The sequence below is a fragment of the Oncorhynchus keta genome, chromosome 35 (genome assembly GCF_023373465.1).
Source record: "Oncorhynchus keta strain PuntledgeMale-10-30-2019 chromosome 35, Oket_V2, whole genome shotgun sequence".
NCBI classification, from domain to species: domain Eukaryota; kingdom Metazoa; phylum Chordata; class Actinopteri; order Salmoniformes; family Salmonidae; genus Oncorhynchus; species Oncorhynchus keta.
The window spans coordinates 58,069,374-58,090,452 of NC_068455.1; the positions used below are offsets into that span (position 1 = coordinate 58,069,374).

At 42.0% G+C, this 21,079-nt stretch overlaps 1 protein-coding gene across 3 annotated transcripts in view; it reads right to left on the reverse strand.

Moving 5' to 3' along the window:
* Positions 1–449: 449 nt before the first annotated feature.
* Positions 450–21,079, reverse strand: part of LOC118368707 (protein Dok-7-like) — a 45,000-nt gene continuing 24,370 nt past the window's right edge. For 2 of the 3 annotated variants that reach the window (XM_035753022.2, XM_035753019.2), the window contains 2 exons: positions 3,790–3,966; positions 450–2,012 (listed from right to left, as the gene is read on the reverse strand). In XM_035753022.2, coding sequence (XP_035608915.1) covers positions 1,876–2,012; positions 3,790–3,966 — 314 coding nt within the window. In that variant the 3' untranslated portion in view covers positions 450–1,875. Of the gene's footprint in view, positions 2,013–3,789; positions 3,967–17,840; positions 18,463–21,079 lie in introns of those variants that run through there. The other variant, XM_052497167.1, reaches the window with a different exon arrangement.

Here is a 21,079-nt window from a genome sequence, read left to right on the forward strand (position 1 = left end):
AAATATTTTTTGTAGTCCTATGTAAATATCCATTGGATTGCCTTACACTTTTTGCACCGAATTCTGTTGCCTCCTGTTACTTACTGCCCTTAAGACAGCTCCAACATCCGGTCCCTATGACAAACAGGACTAGACTCTTTTACTCCAACCAAAACAAACAACCATTTGGTTGTAAAGGTTGTTGTAAGTGCAGTGTAACCATTGGCTTTATGTTCAATGAGCCACATGAGGATAGAAATAGTCCAATCGGTGAACCAATACATAAAGAAATGAACTCAACACGTCAAAGCAATGGTTGTTATTTGTTATAAATAAAATGTTCAAATAAAAGGCTTCTGAAAAAATACAGACATCGTATGTAAAACTCTTAACATTGATCTGTACATACACATTATCTTCAAATATATGATGTACGGCAGTCCAAGACATCTAGAACAGAAACAGGGAAATGTATTTACAGATACCGGAGAAATATATATTGGTTTTAATACAAGTATATTTCTCTCTAGACAAGGTTACATTTGCGTATATGAAAAAGTGATATACGTACTAATATAATGAGAACCGCACTAACATCACAATAATGACTGTCTAATGTATCAGCTAAACAAACGCATACGTTCAACACACAGTAGGGAATATAGACAAGAAGAAATTTCTATTCCAATAAGGTTACTTTTACATAGGAACTCTTGTCTTAAATTATCTAGCTATTTAAAAAAAAAAAGATATATTTTTGCATAATGGGGGGCCACAGGCGCTTCTGACAAACATTTCCGGGATATTGTTTTTCATTTTTCTTTTCTGCGAAGCTGAAAAAAATCCAATGAATTATTTATAGGGTGTATGTTGCTGAAGCTCTGTCTGTCTGTCTGTCTGTCCCTCAGCGAAGCCATGTGAACCGTGTAGTTGAAAAACAAATGGAGAGCGCCCAGAAACGAACGCTACGGATGTGGTCAACAGCGGGCAATTAGGCACACTCAAGCCAACCAAAGTTCATTTAGCCAACGCGGAACAATTACAAGCCTGGGCTGAGTCACCAGAACCCAATAATGAGGGCTTAATCGCGTTGGTCTCATTGGTATACAAACACCGCCGCAACGTCTATGCCCACTTTGTTGCATTAGCTTCATAAAGTTCTCAAAAAGTTTGTTGAACGTCGCTGTAGCTACGACATTCTGAATGAGTAAGACTGCATGTACTGTACAGGATAAATATAGACTGATTATCCATTATCTATCTGGCCCTGTGCTAAACTAAACTAGTCTCTTTCAAAAGGCCTCAATCAAGGCTTTCATACAAGTAAACACTATAGAATTAGTAAAACGATAATCAGAGAGGAGTTAGACGGTGATGCTTTTTTTCAACTCCCTCCTCATCTCCCCCAAACGAGGTACTAACCGTATTGTATTAGATTAGGGGTGGCACAGACGAGGCTGTGAAAAACCCACTGCTCCTCCGGGGGTTTGTGCCTGGGTAATGACTCAGTTCCAAGACTGGCACTTTCAGCCCCCCACTCCTCCCAAGTCTGCCCAGGGCTGTGACAGTGACAGTGATGCCTTCTAATGAGATGTCTGGTTCCACAAGGGATTGAAATGTCCCCTTTACATCCCTTAAATCCATGCAGCAGCTTTTGTCTTTTTAATTACAGTTTGTTTTCATGTTGCTTTCGTGATTGCAGAATGACAGTACTGTCCGAAGACGTCAACAATTGATGTTAGAGAAATCAAATGTGGCAGATCTCGGAGGAGTTTGACATCATGGCAGCTGGAGGTGCCCCAGGAAATCCACGTTTCTGGTGAATTCTAGAGATTTATACAACAGTCTGGTCTGGGCCAGAGAGGCCCTGTGGAGGTCAAGATTGGAGGTGTGATGTCACTGTGGTACTCCCCTCCTCCTCTGCTCCAGGGTGCGAAGACCCTCCTCTCGCCCCAGGGCATGCTGGGTACCCGTTTTGTGGGCGGCATCCGTAGCAGTGATGTCAATCTGGGCATATTTAGTGGAACTTTTCCCTGTAGAGGGAAAAAAACAAGCAGTCTATGAGATGAGTAATAATGAGTATCGTTGACCCTTCTTTCAGGGTGTCATGCATAAAAATAAAATAAACATGGTAGAGAGGTTTATTCAAAAACACAGTGACCACACTTATGTACGATTATCATTCAAATGAGAGAGAGAACAGCAATATCTTCCTGTCTGTGAACTACAGAGGAAGCATTAAGTACCATTGCTTCAGTTATACTTTCTCCCGGCAGTTTCATGAAGTGGAAAAATGAACAAACACACAACACAGTCTGGGAAGATGACCCCATTAGAGCAAGTGAATTCACTGCGGTATTCTGAACGCCCTACGACCTTCCATCTCGGCTACACTGGCACACTCCTCCAAATGACAGAAACCGTCAAGATGACCTTGGAAATGAACCTTTCTCGCCGCGAGCAAGAGCGTCCCTCATATTCCCGGAGAGTAACCACGTTATTAGACCGCGCTATCGCATCCCCGCACCTGACGACAGCAGCTTGAGTGTCGCTCGGCAAGACGGGGAGCAATCAACGTGAGCGTTGAAGGGTTATTTTCTTATCTCTGACTAAGCGGGAATCGAATTGAAGGAGTATCATTTACTAAGAGTCTATTGAGTCTGATTTGAATCAATACGCTAGTGGTCGCAAGCTACCCTGTCGCTCCTCACCCTTCTGTCCCTCTTTGCCATTCTAGTTGTGAGCAAAAAACAAGAAATCTGGAGGACCCAGTGCAGTCAAAAATGTATATATATTTCCACAGTATGAGGTTGGAATAATACTGTGAAATTGTGAAAATTATGATAATGCACTTTCAGTGTAAGAGCTGTTTGAAATGAATGTCAGCCTGTTTTGGTGGGGATGGAGTTTTAGCCTGCCTGTTGACATCTCGGGCAGTAAATTAGTTAAAGGCCCAATGCAGACATTTTTATATCAATATCAAATCATTTCTGGGTACAAGCATGAATTTGACTTGGACTCTGAGTGGGGACACACTGGACAAAAAGTGGTTGAATCAAACTTTCCACGTCATACATTTTTTAAAATCAATGCGATGACAACGTGGAAAACTGATTGGATTTTTAAAAAGTCACCAATGTAAGGGAATTCCGCTTTTTCCCCACAAAACTTTCAACTAAACTAAATCACCATGGAAATCCAAAACTCCCACCCATGCAAACCCGCTAGTTAGATGTTCTGTGTCGATTGTATTTTCAACCAGCAACTATCAGGAAATAACACTGATCAAATTCACACTTTTACAGTGTTAGTTTCATCAGCTGCTGTACAATATTAGATCAAACACAGGGAAATCTGATTTGTTGACTGCACTGGGCTGTTAATTGACCAATAAGAAAGAGAGTTCCAAATCTCTCTGCCAATAACTCCCAGACAGTCGTAGCAAAATTCTTGCTTGAGAAATTGCTCTTTGCTAAGAAGCAATTTTTGTTTATTTTTTACCATTCACAATAAGGTACCTATAAATTGATATTGAGATTAAAAATAATGGCTGCATTGGACCTTTAAATAAAAATGGTCACGTTTGAGTACTCTGCTCACACAAGAAATATCATGTTTACCACTTTATATTTTCTTTGACCACAACATCACTTTTGAATATAGTGTACCTGCATGTACACTATTGCACTTCAAGAGGCACATCATGTCGATTGGCTATAGAAACATTTGTAGCAAGATCAAAGACATTGGAGCCACAACCACCAATTACCTACAAAAAAACGGGTTGTTATTGAGAACATGGGCCCTTACTCTGTCCTGGGAGGTGTTGACCAGTCCCCCTGACCCCAGTTTGCTCCTGATGCTCCAGCTCCATGTAGTTCAGCTGTTTCTTGGACGTGGGGCTGATGGGAATATTGACGTAGGTCACTCCATCACCGCGGGGTCTTTCTGGAGCCGCCATTTCTGTCGGGAACACAAACATGGCCCCTGCCAATGGAGAAATACCAGGATGTTATTCAACCACAAATCAGTCTGGGTGGCCTAATGAGGCCGGTTTATCAGCAGGCACAGGTGAGGTTAGCCCAAGAATGGACTAAAGGAGCCTCACGTTACTCCTTCTAGTCCAAGGACCTTACATGTTCTGTTTATAGAGGAGAATTGGCTCTGGCAGGCAAAACAGACAAATAATCCATCTGAACGTGAATCGATTCTCAATCACATCAAAATAACTTCACAGATGCAAAATATCGACGGTTTTAACACAGTTGCAGCCGACAACACGTTTGTTGTTTCCGTCTTCCGTTTACACACAGGTGTTCGGAGACACAGACAGCTAATTAGCACAGGTAAGCCTATGTCTTCCATCTGTTTGATAGGACCTACAAGCTACAACATGCGTTAGCAAATGTGTGCAACTGAACATACTATACATAATACGACACAGTACTAGAGTCATAGTTTATTGATGAACAGTTGAAATGCTGTGAAAAATGTTTACACAACCAATTATATCCATTTGTTTATACAGTCTATTATATCCATTTGTCAGGAAAGTATTTTCTGCCAAACACACAAATGAGAGAAATACAGTGAGTCAATATGTTCAATCAACATGCTTTGAACCAGCTCTCAGATGTGCAGTGATAAGAGAAGGTCTCCAAAGTGCTTTGCCTGTCATAAAGCTGAAAGCCATTCAGGGTAAAGAGGGCTACATTGCTGTGTTGCTGAGTGCCATTGACCTCAATGTCTTATTCATACAAGGGTATAGACCACAGCTAAAATATGTGCATTTCAGAGAAGTGGCTTTTTATCAGCTACAGTAAGTGTCAACACTTTTCTTTTTAATCCCCCAAAAAACACCCTAGTCCTTGCTGATGACAAGCATACCCATAACATGATGCAGCCACCACCGTGTTGAAAATATTAAGAGTGGTACTCAGCGATGTGTTTTCTCCAAAGATGACGCTTTGTATTCAGGACGAAAAGTGTATTTCTTCGTCACATATTTGCAGTTTTACTTTAGTGCCTTGTTGCAAACAGGATGGATGTTTTGGAATATCTGTATTATGTACAGACTTTTTCTCACTATGTCATTTAGGTTAGTATTGTGAAGAAACTACAATGTTGTTAATCCATCCTTAGTTTTCTTATATCACAACCATTAAACTCTATGCGTTTTGAAATCCCCTTTGGCCTCATTGTGAAATCCCTGAGCAGTTTCCTTCCTCTCCGGCAACTGAGTTAGGAAGGACGCCTGTATCTTTGTAATGACTAATTAATAAATTCACCATGCTCAAAGGGATATTCAGCATCTGTTTTTTTAAATTATTTTACACATTTACCAATCGGTGCCCTTCTTTGTGAGACATTGAAAACCCTCTCTGGTCTTTGTGGTTGAATCTCTACTTGAAATTCAACACTCAACAAATTGAGGGAACTTACAGATAATTGTATGTGTGGGGTACAGAGATGGGATAGTCATTCAGAAATCATGTTAACCACTATTATTGAATATGGAATGAGTCCATGCAACTTAATATGCGATTTGTTAAGCACATTTTCATTCCTGACCTTATTTAGTCATTTTTTAAAAACTACAAACAAAATTCCACTTTAACATTATGGAGTATTGTGTATAGATCTGGGACACAAGGCTAGATGTAATACATTTTAAATTCAGGTTGTAACACAACAAAATGTGGGAAAAGTAAAGGGGTGTGAATACTTTCTGAAGGCACTGTAAATCATTACTGTTATCGTGACTACATCTGCTATTCTAGCCTACTTATCTACTACCACCAATGGCAAGGTGCAAAACACTTGAAGCAGCTCTTCTTTAGTAAACATGATTAAATCCACACATCAAATTCATCTTTTTAGGTCAGTGTATCTAGCTACTCTCAAAAGCCAGGGGCCATTTTATGAAAGAACAAACACTGCATTAAAGGCCCTGTATTATATAAAACAGTTGTGTGAAAACAGTGGGATATGAAAACAGATATACTTGTATCTCTGCACAGACAGCTCTAAAACAGACCTAGCGAGCTTCCTTCGGGATCTAAAAGCACCGAATTCAACACGCTTCACAGATACAACTAGGACAAAACCTTTTATTCAGACATTTGGAACAACACAAATAAATGAATCATAACATTTAAAATGATATAAATAAATATATACACAAATAAATGTCAAAGACAAATAGAAACCAATTGTAGTATATAAATACAAATAAAAAAAGAGAATCAAATTATTACACTATTACCCTATTGCTAACAAAAAACACAAATAAAACTAAATTGCACAAATCCTATATCACACAAATACACAACTATAATAACACACGTATTAAGAAGATAACCTGAAACACACAAACTAAATTGCACAACTGCCATCTGGCAAGTCAGGAAGTTCTTCAATTCCTGTGCAAGCTCTCTGCCATCCAATTCTGAGTGTTCTTTGTAGTTCAGTGTCATACTAAGGGCCTCACACTGTTCTGTCAGCTCCTCATTTGAGAGACTTTGGAAGGTTGACAGGACTCCAAACTTCTCTCCCACATTTTCCAAGGTTGCAGGTTGAGGTTGCAGCATCAACAACAAATTTGAAAAATGTCACCCCCATCATTCAAAGGCTCATCAAATGATTCGTATGATATGTGCCTCTCTGTAGACCGCAGACTTTTTTGTTGTAGAACGGCCTCTACATTCATTCCCTTGCAAATATCCTTGGCTGACGTTTGTGCAGTCATAAAGCCTGTTGACCTGTAGTTGCTGAGACCTCTCTCTGTCTTTCTGAGAAGACGGACTGCAACATCCACATGCACATACGGCATCAGCTTGCTCACATGTTGGATCTGGCTCACACCACTGTAGATGCTGAAGCGGTATAATCCCACCTCCTCTGACAAGGACTGGGCCTTTATCACAAGATCGTTGGTTTGATCCCTCACCTCAATCAGTGCCTCTCTCACCGCTGCTGCCTGATACCGCAGTGGCTCAACACTCTAAACTTTACTCTCCCGCCTTGTCTCAGTCCACATCTTCAAAGTGATGTCCACGTGTTTTTTTTCAGGATGGCCCATCGCGGTGTGGAGGCTGGGAACAAGGTGTCTGTTTGTGTAAGATGACAAAGTAACCTGTGGCATCGACAGACCTTTTAGCAGCATCAGCCACAACCAGGTTCAATGTGTGAGCTCCACATGGCACAAATAGAGCTCTTGGATTCATTTCCAGGAGTCTGGCTTGGGCACCTTTGTTTTTGCCTTTCACGTTGGCCCCATTATCATAAGACTGTCCTCTGCAGTCCTCAAAATGAATTTTTAGCTAATCTTTTGAGAATCAGGGATGCCAAATGTTGGCCCGTGGACTCTGCCTCCAAAACTCCCGTAAAACATTCCTTTATCTGGGGCTCCTCCTTCAGGGACACAATTCTAATCACAACGGACAACTGTTCAGTGTGGCTGACATCTGAGGTGCAATCTAGAATGATAGAGAAGAATTTTGCCAGCTTGATGTCACTCACCATTATTGAAATGCTGCTCAACAAATCAATGAGTTCATTCTGTATTTGGTGGCCAAGGTGGTGTGACTTGAAGTCCCTTTTTGGACACGGTTAAGGTTCTCTTTCATGACTGGATCAACTTGTGCCATCAGTTCAACCTCTTTGAGGATATTTCCATTTGATGGAGAGTACAGTGTTTCTGTGTGTCCCCTTAGTGCCAGATTTCTAATTGCCAGAGACTGCACAATAGCAGTCAAATGTGTCAAGACCTCTCTCCATCTCATCCTCTCAGCCTCCATAAGTGCCATCTCGTGCTTATCAATTGTTTCCCCTTTTTTGATCCTCATTGTCAGTTCTTTCCATGTTTTCATGCAGTTTTGGTGTTCTGAACTGCTGTCGTGTGAAGTCAGCAAAGAACTTGCATGTTTCCAAATATATTTTCTTCCAAGAAAAGAGTTTGCAGCAGGAGCAGAAGAGGCTGTTGTTTCTTTCAGAATACACCAACCAACTTCTAGGGATTGTTTCAACACTCACCAAGGCCTTCCTGAAATACTGGTGGTGGCAACTTATTCTATCACTCTCATTCCTTGGGAAAACAAAGTTAGGTGGTACCTCACTTGGTCCTCTGCAAACTAGTTGTGTCCGAATTCTGTCAGTGAGAACTGAAGGCCAGTCAGTAGGGTCTGTAAACAGTGGTTCATCCTCAGCAGCAGCGTCTGTAGACAGTGGTTCATCCTCAGCAGCAGGGTCTGTAGACAGTGGTTCATCCTCAGCAGCAGGGTCTGTAGACAGTGGTTCATCCTCAGCAGCAGGGTCTGTAGACAGTGGTTCATCCTCAGCAGCAGGGTCTGTAGACAGTGGTTCATCCTCAGCAGCAGGGTCTGGAGACAGTGGTTCATCCTCGGTCAGCAGGGTCTGTAGACAGCGGTTCATCCTCAGCAGCAGGGTCTGTAGACAGTGGTTCATCCTCAGTCAGTAGGGTCTGTAGACAGTGGTTCATCCTCAGTCAGTAGGGTCTGTAGACAGTGGTTCATCCTCAGCAGCAGGGTCTGTAGACAGTGGTTCATCCTCAGCAGCAGCGTCTGTAGACAGTGGTTCATCCTCAGCAGCAGGGTCTGTAGACAGTGGTTCATCCTCAGCAGCAGGGTCTGTAGACAGTGGTTCATCCTCGGTCAACAGGGTCTGTAGACAGTGGTTCATCCTCAGCAGCAGGGTCTGTAGACAGTGGTTCATCCTCAGCAGCAGGGTCTGTAGACAGTGGTTCATCCTCGGTCAGCAGGGTCTGTAGACAGTGGTTCATCCTCAGCAGCAGGGTCTGTAGACAGGATTTTGTGGGGATGCTGCTACAGGCATTTCCAATGGGCATTAGTTTACACACGTTATTCACAGAAATTATAGTGGTGGAACATCCCACATACACACCCAGTAATAATAAAAGCATCATTGTTACCTACAAGATGGAAACTTAAAACTTGGCAAAGGGAAATAATTTATTTTGTTTATGTTATGCAGGGATGTACGTGTACCCACACACACACACCTGAAGAATCCTGCAGAATCCTGTTGGGGAGAAGTGGAAGCAAATGGGTCTTTATCCTCAGTCTCAGACAACATTTGTGAAGACACCTGTGTGGCTGAGAAGGTGGATGGCTCCTCATCTTGAGGCTCTGAGATCATTTCTGAAGAGGCCTGTGTGGCTGAGGAGGTAGAGATGCCTCCTCATCCTGGCCAGTGCCAGAGGGTGCTCCAAAATATTTCATTGAAATACAGTATATGAGTCTGACACCCTAAATAAATTTGTTGCACATTTAAATATACATGTCATTATGCACAATTGATCAAACTTTCAGAATAGGAACCAAATGAACCATACAACATCCTTGTCTAATTCTAGGCATAAGACACCCCGTAAGGCTCAATATATCACAAAAGATAAAAAATATCAGCATAATATAGACATATTTTAAATTAGCCTACAGCATTGGAAATTCCCCTTACTGAGCTCAGGACCTAGTCAATACAATCACAGAAAACCTTTATGATGTCACCTCAATGAAAGTTAACCAAATCAATAATGTGCTAGTTAGGTTGTAATCGTTCTTCTGCAGGCTACACACATTATCATGATGAAACTGTGTTAAATTATATCCAATGTTATGTAAGCTAGTTGGACAGAAAACAGAATATTGTCGCCTTAGCAACATAGGCTAACAAACATAAGTGTTATACTACTAATATTACATGCATAATATTATACTCATAAAGAGATGACATAGCTGCAAACCTTTATCTTTTGTACGTTTCTCCTCTTCTTCTTTCCTCTTTTTCCTAAACTGGGCACCTGATGGCTTAGACCTTTTCGTGTCCATTTGTGCTGATTTGGCACTCGAGCATCAATATATTACCCATCCCCCAACATTGTCAACCAAGAGTCAAGATTAACCAATTCACCTTGGTGGTGTGCAGACTGGTTTTATATTATTCTTAATGCCAGTCCCTCCAGGATTTGGCCGATTTTTTAAATATATATTTGCGGGCAAAAATGCTTGATTTTGCTGCGGCAATTCTGACATTTTGCATGGCAATATGCAATGATTTTTATCCAATTTCTCACCAAAATGCGTTGACGAGAGAAAACGTTTGTTGACGTGTGGCTTGCTTGATTTTACCATTATGAGGTAAATGTGCAGCGATTGGTTGAAATTGCGAGCCATCTTCTTGTACTGCGGTGATGGGTCATTTTTATGCAATGAGAAATAATACAGCAAATACAATTCTGTTAGAGTACTAGCGTCCTATGCACAGGCTGTACCTGTACATCAAGCTGCCTCACACTACAGAAACAGTAAATAGGCTCCTGCCCTGAGGGCTATTCTGGCTCGGACAAAGCGAATTCTATAGTGATTGCTTTCCTTCATTCCATTTAAATCCTTCAAAATGGCAACATGGACCCCCTAATCAGCTGCGCACCAACAGTTACAGGGCAATATTTCTCCACAGTCATTGCGAAGCCATTAGAGACTGCCAGAGTCTCTGCGGGTCTGTCCTTTGGCATCATCTGTGAGGTCTGATGCCTAATTGATCACATTAACCGGCCCTCACAATCACAACAGGCCATAATGGCTGCCCATTACAACAGTGGGCATGCCCACAGCTTAGTGCAGGGGCCCTTTAGACAGCGTTCACACAGAGTTAGCCCAGCATGGGGGAGGCCATTTTAGCAGATGGCTCTTTGTGAAGCAGCACCGCTCTGTGGATTCTCTTTGAAAGTGGATGTCACGGAGGTAACCCCTGGCGAAGGTTAGCGACGGGAGCTCAGCACAGTCGACTGCTCCAGCTTTTAGAACAAAGTGCCAATGGTCGGTGCCGATGCAGTAAGCAGGGGCTCTGTGTTTCTATGCTATCTTTTTGTTTGGGGACACTGGCAGTGAGGATTTGTTTCATTGAGCCCATGTGAAAGATTATGTTGTCACAGACGTTCTGTGAATTTTAAGAAGAACGGTTGTTTTTAATAAGGAGCTAAAGGTGGCCAGTTTTGAGAAGCTCAAGGAATTGTGCAGCACAGGTTGTTGGGCATAAAAATGTACAGTCGCTAGACAGCTAATGTCTTCGTACGGTTAACAACACTGTCCCCAGTGGTCATGACCAAAGACCTGTCCTAAAGAGGGAGTTCTAGAGGGAGTTCTTGCACTAATTAATAATGTTATGGCTTCAACAGGAGGAGGGTGGGAAGGTGGCGTGGGAACTAAAGCCAGGTGCGGCAGGCAAATGAGCGGTGGAGTGAGTGATGGATGTGGTGCCAATGTGTGACAGCGGTAAGGATAGTTCTAGAACAGGTGTGTAAAGGACTACGGTGACGTATCAGGAAGTGACCGGTGCTCCCCTGTGTACGCATGTGTGCGTGTTCTTCTCACAGCTGTAGCACAAGAATGTGCGCTCATTATGCAACATTATTTACTGAGTTACATAAATACAAAGCCAGAGTGAATCTCTCAGCAATTTTCAAAGGCACAGGTGAGGTGAGCCACTCAGACATGGAAACAGACAGAGGCCTGAGAAGTGTACAGTGTGTTAACAAAACAAGTTCTGACTCACTGTACAATACTTCAACGCATAAAGCTAGCCTGACACAGGCACTACTGTGCATTCGCCTATTATAGTCCATTCTGTAATGCCATTTACAGATGCTAGCTAAGGCACTCTAGGGGTCCGATTCAGATAGAGGGAATGTACTCCTTTCTTACGCATGCCTTTCCTTCTCAGCGTAGTTCTCTTTGCGTGCACTGAATACATTTAATTCAACCTCTGAAAACCCTCTCACTTGCTGGCCAACAGAGTTTTAATTCAATAGGGTTCCTGTACATTTTCTAAAGCCATCCCTTCAAATTTGGTGTACCTTTTCATTCAAAGTTTATTTGAATTTTCTCTCCAGACTAATGCACAAAATACATTGGTGAATAACTAAATAGTGGTTGGATTCCTCCTGAAAGTTGTCAAATGCAATTGTTCAATCGATTAAATATTGGAAGGTGAGAAAAGTGTACAATAGGGGCTGAGCAGTAGTGCTATAAACCAACCCTAATTATCCTCACTAATCATGGAACTGTGATGACAACAGTCCAGTCGTCATGAACCATGCGCCAGGCTCCAGGTTTAAAATGGCTACAAATGGTCTACGTTCCATATTGATTCAAATTGGCTACATCCTAAATGATTTGCCAAATTGTAATACGTTAGAGTAATTTCATCCACTATTGTTAGCGGTCCTCAGGAACATCCACACGAACGTGACACACCAAGACAGTTGTGAAATAGGCACAACAACAGACTGAAAAGTTTTGGCATGGGTCCCCAGATCCTCAAAAAGTTCTACAGCTGCACCATCAAGAGCATCCTGACTGGTTGCAACACCGCCTGGTGTGGCAACTGCTCGGTATCTGATCGCAAGGCGCTACAGAGGGTAGTGTGTACGGCCCAGTATATCCCTGGGGCCAAGCTTCCTGACATCCAGGTCAAAGACTCCAGTCACCCAAGTCATAGACTGTTCTCTCTGCTACCGCACAACAACAAGGTACCGAAGCACCAAGTCTAGGACCAAAAGGCTCCTTAACAGCTTCTACCCCCAAGCCATAAGACTGCTGAACAATTAATCAAATGGCCAACCATACTATTTACATTGACACCACCTCTTTGTTTTTACACTGCTGCTATTCGTTGTTTATTATCTATGCATAGTCACTTTACAAATTACCTCGACTAACCTGTACCGCCGCACATTGGTACCGGTAACCCCTGTATATAGCCTCGTTATTGTTATGTAATTTTCTTGTGTTACTTTTGTATTTGATTTTATTATTTAACTTTAGTTAATTTAATAAATAATAGCTATTTTTCTTGAACTGCATTGTTGGTTAAGGGCTTGTAAGTAAATCCTTTCACGGTAAGGTCTACACTATTTGTATTCGGCACATGTGATAAACAACATTTGATTTGAAAAGATTCGCCATTGCCAGATGATCCTCAGAAAGTTCTATAGCTGCACCACTGAGAGCTTCTAGACTGTGTCGTGTCTTTGGCATCATTAAACTGAAGACTTATTTTTATCAAAAAGTCTCTGTAATTATAATTAGGTGATTAAACTAACTTAATCATGTAACTGTAATTAACTAGGAAGTTGGGGCACCAAGGAAAATATTCAGATTACAAAGTTATAATTTTCCTAATATAGCTTTCAGATATTTTAAAATCTGATTAATTTGTCTTCTGATTAATCAATTATTCTTTACCTCACGTTAGTCTCATTCCAAACATCGTAAATTGTTGGTTACCTCCACGAACCCAGTTTTCACTATGAGTCATCCATACATCAATTGTCTTAAATCATTTATTTACTAACTAAATAATCACAGAAATGCGTAAACAAACAGTAGATGTAGTTACAAGGAAATGATAGCAGAGTTTCCCTAGTGGGATAAACCGGTATTGCGGCTTGGTGGACAAAAGGGAAGTGGGGGTCGACTGAGATAAAAGTCACTACAGAGTGATAATTATAACAATTGAAACGCTAATCCTTTGCACATGAACACTCACTCATTCGGGAATAATTGCAATCAATGTATATATATATTTCAGTGTGTCGCCGTGATCTCTGTTTGAATGTTTGTTTCTGTTGGAGAGTTTGTCTGCCCTCTCTCTCTGCCGTGGTTAGAATGGATAGTTCAGAGTAACATTCAGCAATGTTGTTATAGAATAGATGTTTCGGCGGTTGTCGGTCTTCGCGTTCAATGATGCCGAATTCCTAGCTTCAGACTATTAATTAGTATCAAATAAGTGTTCTTATTCTGTAGGTTAGATAGTCTCAGAGTTAAACACGTGGTATGGTTAAGAATTCAGCAATGGGCTCAAACCTTAGCCCTCTCGTAATTGAGAGAAGCATGGTCTGAAGATAAATTCCCACGGTGGGGTTTATATTTGGAAGAGCAGAAAGGGGCGGTCCCATGACGCCAGATCAATGTCTGCACTCATTGGGCGGGCCCATGACTTAGTTAAACTCCACAAAGGGAATTGGAGTTTCCTTCATTAAACAGTCTAAAATCACATCACATAATTTCACAAATAGTTTCATCTTTACTCATTCATCCCATACAACAATTAGATGCAAGCCCCACAACAGAGACTCTTGTATAAACAGGGTTATGGTAATGTGGCTGTATTGTCTCTCATGAGTTTCACAAAATTGTACCAAACGGACCGGTTCGTAGCTGGCTACTTCACCGACTTTTTATACATTCTCCAGAACATGAATATTGCTCAGTTCTCAAGTTCTGTGAGGTGGAAGAAATTCCTTTGTTCTCTCTATGAAAACTTGCTCTCTCTCTATACTGTCTGGCCATGAGGAAGAATCTCCTCCAGGAATGTATGACCTGCCTAACAGCAGCCTGGGTGTAGGAGAGGGAGAGAGAGAGAGGGAGAGGGAGAGGGAGAGGGAGAGGGAGAGAGAGAGAGAGAGAGAGAGAGAGAGAGAGAGAGAGAGAGAGAGAGAGAGGGGGATGGTATACCCAAAGAGGGCAATGTCATGACAACTGGCTGCATCACCGCTTGGTATGGCAACTGCTTGGCATCCGACTGCAAGGCGCTACAGAGGTTAGTGCGTACGGCCCAGTAGATAATTGGGGCCGAGCTCGCTCCCTGCCATCCAGGACATCTATACCAGGCGATGTCAGAGGAACGTGGCCGAGGGAAGAGGTTTAGTGGTGGGGTGCTGAGAAAATGTTTGTAGACTCCAGCCACCCAAGTCATACTGTTCTCTCTGCTACTGCACAGCCAGCGGTACCGATGCACCAAGTCTGGATCCAATAGGACACTGAAGTGTATAAAATGTGTGGAATTCTGAGGGAATTAAGTCAGAATACAGTGTAGACAACTCCACCACATCTCCACCCCAAACAAATAACAGGTGAATAGCATGCTATTCTCATGCTTAGATGTTCTACAGAAGTTGTGTACACCTCTTCAAATGAAGTTTTACCTGTCAGGCACTAGTCCATTAGCTTGGCTCAATTTCACAGAGCACTCCAGGTGTCGCAGACCTGTCTGTACCTCGTCACCCGCTTCTGAGACTTCACCATTGCCCTCTCTGACCCTTGCATCTGATTTATGTATAAATCCACCAGGGTGCTGTCTGTCTGCCATTCCACCCGGTCATGCACACAGAGTAACAGGTGATGGAGGGGATATGTTGATTCAAGATAGATGACTCATCAAAATCATCCACTTTAATGGAGAGAGAGCACAGGAAGTTGTGTCAGAAAGGGCAAGGTGAAATTCAGCTGAGACAGACAGCTGAGAACTAAGAACTGTTTTGATTTGACTCCGCATTCAGACAAAAACAAAGACCACAAATAACTGTAACATCAATGACAGACTGGATTATGTTGCTCTCTCCGTGCTCATTTCTGTCTATGGTGAGACAGAACACTGGAATAGAGGGCTGCATTCGGTCAGGCGGACAATTTGAGATGAACATTTTTATTTATTTCGTAGATTATTTGGAAACATACATCTACATTGTTCTGCTTTCTATGAGTTAGCCTAGGTCTACTGATTGTATTGAAAGCACCTCCGGCGCATTATTCACACGCTCTCAGCAATCCCTGCTTCAAGTTCAGTAGCCTCTCTTCTACTAGTTGGGTGTGCAAGATCAAGTGTGGTCTCAACAGAGGTGGCACCACAGGTTCAAAAGTGGTGTGTCAAAATGTATGTTATTTTCTGGGGCCTGGAGTTTTGCCAGATCTCATGACCTGGTCAGGCAAAACAGGTCCCAAATGGGTCCTATTTGTAGGCTATGACATGGTCCAACATTCAAGGGATACTTCGGGATTTTGGCAATAAGACCATTTATCCTACCCTTTATCGTGGTCCTTCTGTAGCTCAGTTGGTAGAGCATGGCGCTTGTAACGCCAGGGTAGTGGGTTCGATCCCCGGGACCACCCATACGTAGAATGTATGCACACATGACTGTAAGTCGCTTTGGATAAAAGCGTCTGCTAAATGGCATATATTATTATTATTATTATTATTATCTACTTCTCTGTGTGCAGTATGAAGTTAAGTAGTTAGCACAATTACTGGGAGTCTATGGTTGCTAGTCGTTGGTCAAAAAGCTACTGGCCCAAACAACATTTCTACTGGCCCGGACATGGTGTAGTTTTTAAATGCATTGGGGTCATGCAGAGCCTATAGCTTGGCATGCTTTCTCTCTATATTCAACAGTTAACAGGCTATATTTGGTCATTATGATATGTATTAAACATCAGTTTAATATAATTTAGCAATGTAAGTCATTACTCTATTTTTTTAGAATAACATTTTTGTACATATTTCTTTCTAAAAAGGAATATCTCAAAATAAGACTCTCCCCCTTAATTAAAAACAATTGCATTCCAAAATACAGTAGATATCGACCTGGCTACAGTAGGCTAGCCAAGACAAATGCCAACGTGTATTTTTGTAGCTTTCTTTTTGCGGACTATCCACAGTAGCCAGCATATTAATAGTATGTTCACTATTGAAGCTTAATTTTTGAAAAATCCCTTTCCCTAAAATAAATCAGCTCGGCAAGTAGATTGTACTGCTCGAGTGCTTGACGCGGGAGCATGGGTCTCAATGAAATAGAGTAATGGTTGATTTAGGTGCAATCTTACTGGCAGCAATATCCCTGCCTGTGAAGCCCTTTTTGTGCAAAGAAATTATGATGGCACGTGTTTCCTTGCCAGTAACAATGATTCCAAGCACCACCGTCATTTTGAAGCTTCCAGTCTGTTATTCGAACTCAATCAGCATGACAGAGTGATCTCCAGCCTTGTCCTCGTCAACACTCACACCTGTGTTAACGAGATAATCACTGACATAATGTCAGCTGGTCCTTTTGTGGCAGGGCTAAAATGCAGTGGAAATTAATATTTGTGTCATTCTCAAAACTTTTGGCCACAACTGTAGTATGATAATTAGTCATAGTATGGATATAGTTAGTATGCCAAAAGTTCCAGGATGTCGTACTAAACACGTCAAAATTTGAAGTATAGAAGCAGTAGACACTATTTCCGTGATTTTAGGGTCCATAATGCAGTTCTTCTGAAAATGGCCGTGGCTTCACAACGTTTTCAGATTTGAAGAAAACGGCGGAAAATATGCAGACGAAGTCCGACGAGACGGATACAAATTCATTGCAAATGTTAAGAAAATTTTGAGGAAAGTAATAAAGCAAATAAGTTACGTTGCACGTTGTTGGCTGACAATTTGTTAGCTATGCTATCCTTATGAAACGCATAGCATTGCAGCAGTATGTACCTGTATGTTAGCTAGTTACCTCACGTTAGTTGGCTACTAATACATAGAACTTGACAGGCAGTATATTAACTAAAATCTAACTAACTATTCAATGTTTATTGACTTGATTATTCATGTCGTTCTTACCTAAGCGGTAGAGTCGTTGTGAGCTCTCAATGGACATTGTCAATTATGTCTAGCTACTCCGATTTCAGAGCACTCTCCTCTTAGTGTGCCAGAGTGCAGAATAACTGATGAATTTATGAACGCTCAACACCCGTTGAATATATGGCCGGTGTCAGTAAACATTAGCAAAAAAAGCGTAATTAAATTGTTGCCAGCAGCACAGTTACAGTCACCAATGCTTTGGATAACATGAAGACAGCCTAACCAGCTCTGCTAGGGAAAGTAAAATGGTCAGAGTGAGGTGTTTTCTCATTTGGGTCTGGAAATAGCTCGCAAACTAGATAACGTTAGCCAGTTAGCTTGGGTGCTTGACTGCCGTTGTGAGGTCAGAACGCACGGATCAACCCTTTTTTTTATATTTTTTATTTTATTATTTTTTTATTTTATTTTTTTAATATTTTTTTATTTTATTAACAACAAATCAATACATAAAGCACATGAGGGAACACAAGCATACATAGATTACAAACAATGGACAATCGAGCTAGGGGGTACAATATCACATTACAATTACACAAGGACCTTAAGGGACATGCATATACTTACAATTCTAACAGCTTTTTTGTTAGTAGAGCATTTAACCGTCTTAAAATACAGTTCAATTTCTTTTTGTAGGATACGAAAATGTGGTTTTCTGTTTGTAAATTTACATGTGTGTATATGAAATTTGGCCAAAAGAATAATGAAATTAATTACATAAAAATGATTCCGCTTATTTCTATTGTATGTAAAGAATCCAAACAGTACATCATTACAACAGAACTCTATCAGAGAAGTAGTTGGTGAACCAGGCGAGGCAATCATTTGAGAAACCAAGGCTGTCGAGTCTGCCGATGAGGATGTGGTGATTGACAGTCGAAAGCCTTGGCCAGATCAATGAATACGGCTGCACAGTAATGTTTCTTATCGATGGCGGTTAAGATATCGTTTAGGACCTTGAGCGTGGCTGAGGTACACCCATGACAAGCTCTGAAACCAGATTGCATAGCAGAGAAGGTATGGTGAGATTCGAAATGGTCGGTAATCTGTTTGTTGACTTGGCTTTCGAAGACCTTAGAAAGGCATGGTAGGATAGATATAGGTCTGTAGCAGTTTGGGTCAAGAGTGTCCCCCCCTTTGAAGAGGGGGATGACCGCAGCTGCTTTCCAATCTTTGGGAATCTCAGACGACACGAAAGAGAGGTTGAACAGGCTAGTAATAGGGGTGGCAACAATTTCGGCAGATAATTTTAGAAAGAAAGGGTCCAGATTGTCTAGCCCGGCTGATTTGTAGGGGTCCAGATTTTGCAGCTCTTTCAGAACATCAGCTGAATGGATTTGGGAGAAGGAGAAATGGGGAAGGCTTGGGCGAGTTGCTGTTGGGGGTACAGTGCTGTTGACCGGGGTAGGAGTAGCCAGGTGGAAAGCATGGCCAGCCGTAGAAAAATGCTTATTGAAATTCTCAATTATGGTGGATTTATCAGTGGTGACAGTGTTTCCTATCTTCAGTGCAGTGGGCAGCTGGGAGGAGGTGTTCTTATTCTCCATGGACTTTACAGTGTCCCAGAACTTTTTTGAGTTAGTGTTGCAGGAAGCAAATTTCTGCTTGAAAAAGCTAGCCTTGGCTTTTCTAACTGCCTGTGTATAATGGTTTCTAGCTTCCCTGAACAGCTGCATATCACGGGGGCTGTTCGATGCTAATGCAGAACGCCATAGGATGTTTTTGTGTTGGTTAAGGGCAGTCGTGTCTGGGGAGAACCAAGGGCTATATCTGTTCCTGGTTCTAAATTTCTTGAGTGGGACATGTTTATTTAAGATGGTTAGGAAGGCATTTAAAAAAAATATCCAGGCATCCTCTACTAACGGGATGAGATCAATATCCTTCCAGGATACCCCGGCCATGTCAATTAGAAAGGCCTGCTCGCTGAAGTGTTTCAGGGAGCGTTTTACAGTAATGAGTGGAGGTCGTTTGACCGCTGACCCATTATGGATGCAGGCAATTTTTTTTATTTTTTATTTTACCTTTATTTTACTAGGCAAGTCAGTTAAGAACAAATTCTTATTTTCAATGACGGCCTAGAAACAGTGGGTTAACTGTTCAAGGGCAGAACGACAGATTTTGTACCTTGTCAGCTCAGGGATTTGAACTTGCAACCTTTCGGTTACTAGTCCAATGCTCTAACCACTAGGCTACCCTGCCGCCCCAATGAGGCAGTGATCGCTGAGATCTTGGTTGAAGACAGCAGAGGTGTATTTAGAGGGGAAGTTGGTTAGGAAGATATCTATGAGGGTGCCCGTGTTTAAGGCTTTGGGGTGGTACCTGGTAGGATCATTGATAATTTGTGTGAGATTGAGGGCATGAAGTTTAGATTGTAGGATGGCTGGGGTGTTAAGCATGTTCCAGTTTAGGTCGCCTAGCAGCACGAGCTCTGAAGATAGATGGGGGGCAATCAGTTCACATATGGTGTCCAGAGCACAGCTGGGGGCAGAGGGTGGTCTATAGCAGGCGGCAACGTTGAGAGACTTGTTTTTAGAGAGGTGGATTTTTAAAAGTAGAAGTTCAAATTGTTTGGGTACAGACCTGGATAGTAGGACAGAACACTGCAGGCTATCTTTGCAGTAGATTGCAACACCGCCCCTTTGGCAGTTCTATCTTGTCTGAAAATGTTGTAGTTTGGAATTAAAATTTCTGAATTTTTGGTGGTCTTCCTAAGCCAGGATTCAGACACAGCTAGAACATCCGGGTTGGCAGAGTGTGCTAAAGCAGTGAATAGAACAAACTTAGGGAGGAGGCTTCTAATGTTAACATGCATGAAACCAAGGCTATTACGGTTACAGAAGTCGTCAAAAGAGAGCGCCTGGGGAATAGGGTGGAGCTAGGCACTGCAGGGCCTGGATTCACCTCTACATCGCCAGAGGAACATAGGAGGAGTAGAATAAGGGTGCGGCTGAAAGCAATAAGAATTGGTCGTCTAGAACGTCTGGAACAGAGAGTAAAAGGAGGTTTCTGGGGGCGATAAAATAGCATCAAGGTATAATGTACAGACAAAGGTATGGTAGGATGTGAATACAGTGGAGGTAAACCTAGGTATTGAGTGATGAAGAGAGAGATATTGTCTCTAGAAACATCATTGAAACCAGGAGATGTCATTGCATGTGTGGGTGGTGGAACTAATAGGTTGGATAAGGTATAGTGAGCAGGACTAGAGGCTCTACAGTGAAATAAGCCAATAAACACTAACCAGAACAGCAAACGTTTCAGATCCTACAGACAGAAGTTGGCACATCAGCATTACCGACTTCAGATGAGTCCTGTGACACTCTGTGAGCAGCAAAACGGAGAACGCCATCATGTTCCGTCTCCCCTTTCCATAGAGTCTAGGCCAAACCGCTTGGACGCTACAGACGTTATCGCGAGGAGACCGGTCTGACAGCTGTATCTCGGCCACCTCCCACCGCAGATGCGGAAGGACATAGGCAGATGTGGTGGATTGAGATGCAGCCCAATGCAAAAAACCTGATATCTCTATCTTAAACTGACAGATTTTGATGGGGAATATTTTATTAGGTTACTTAGATTGACAGGTGCACACGGGTGAGTCATATAG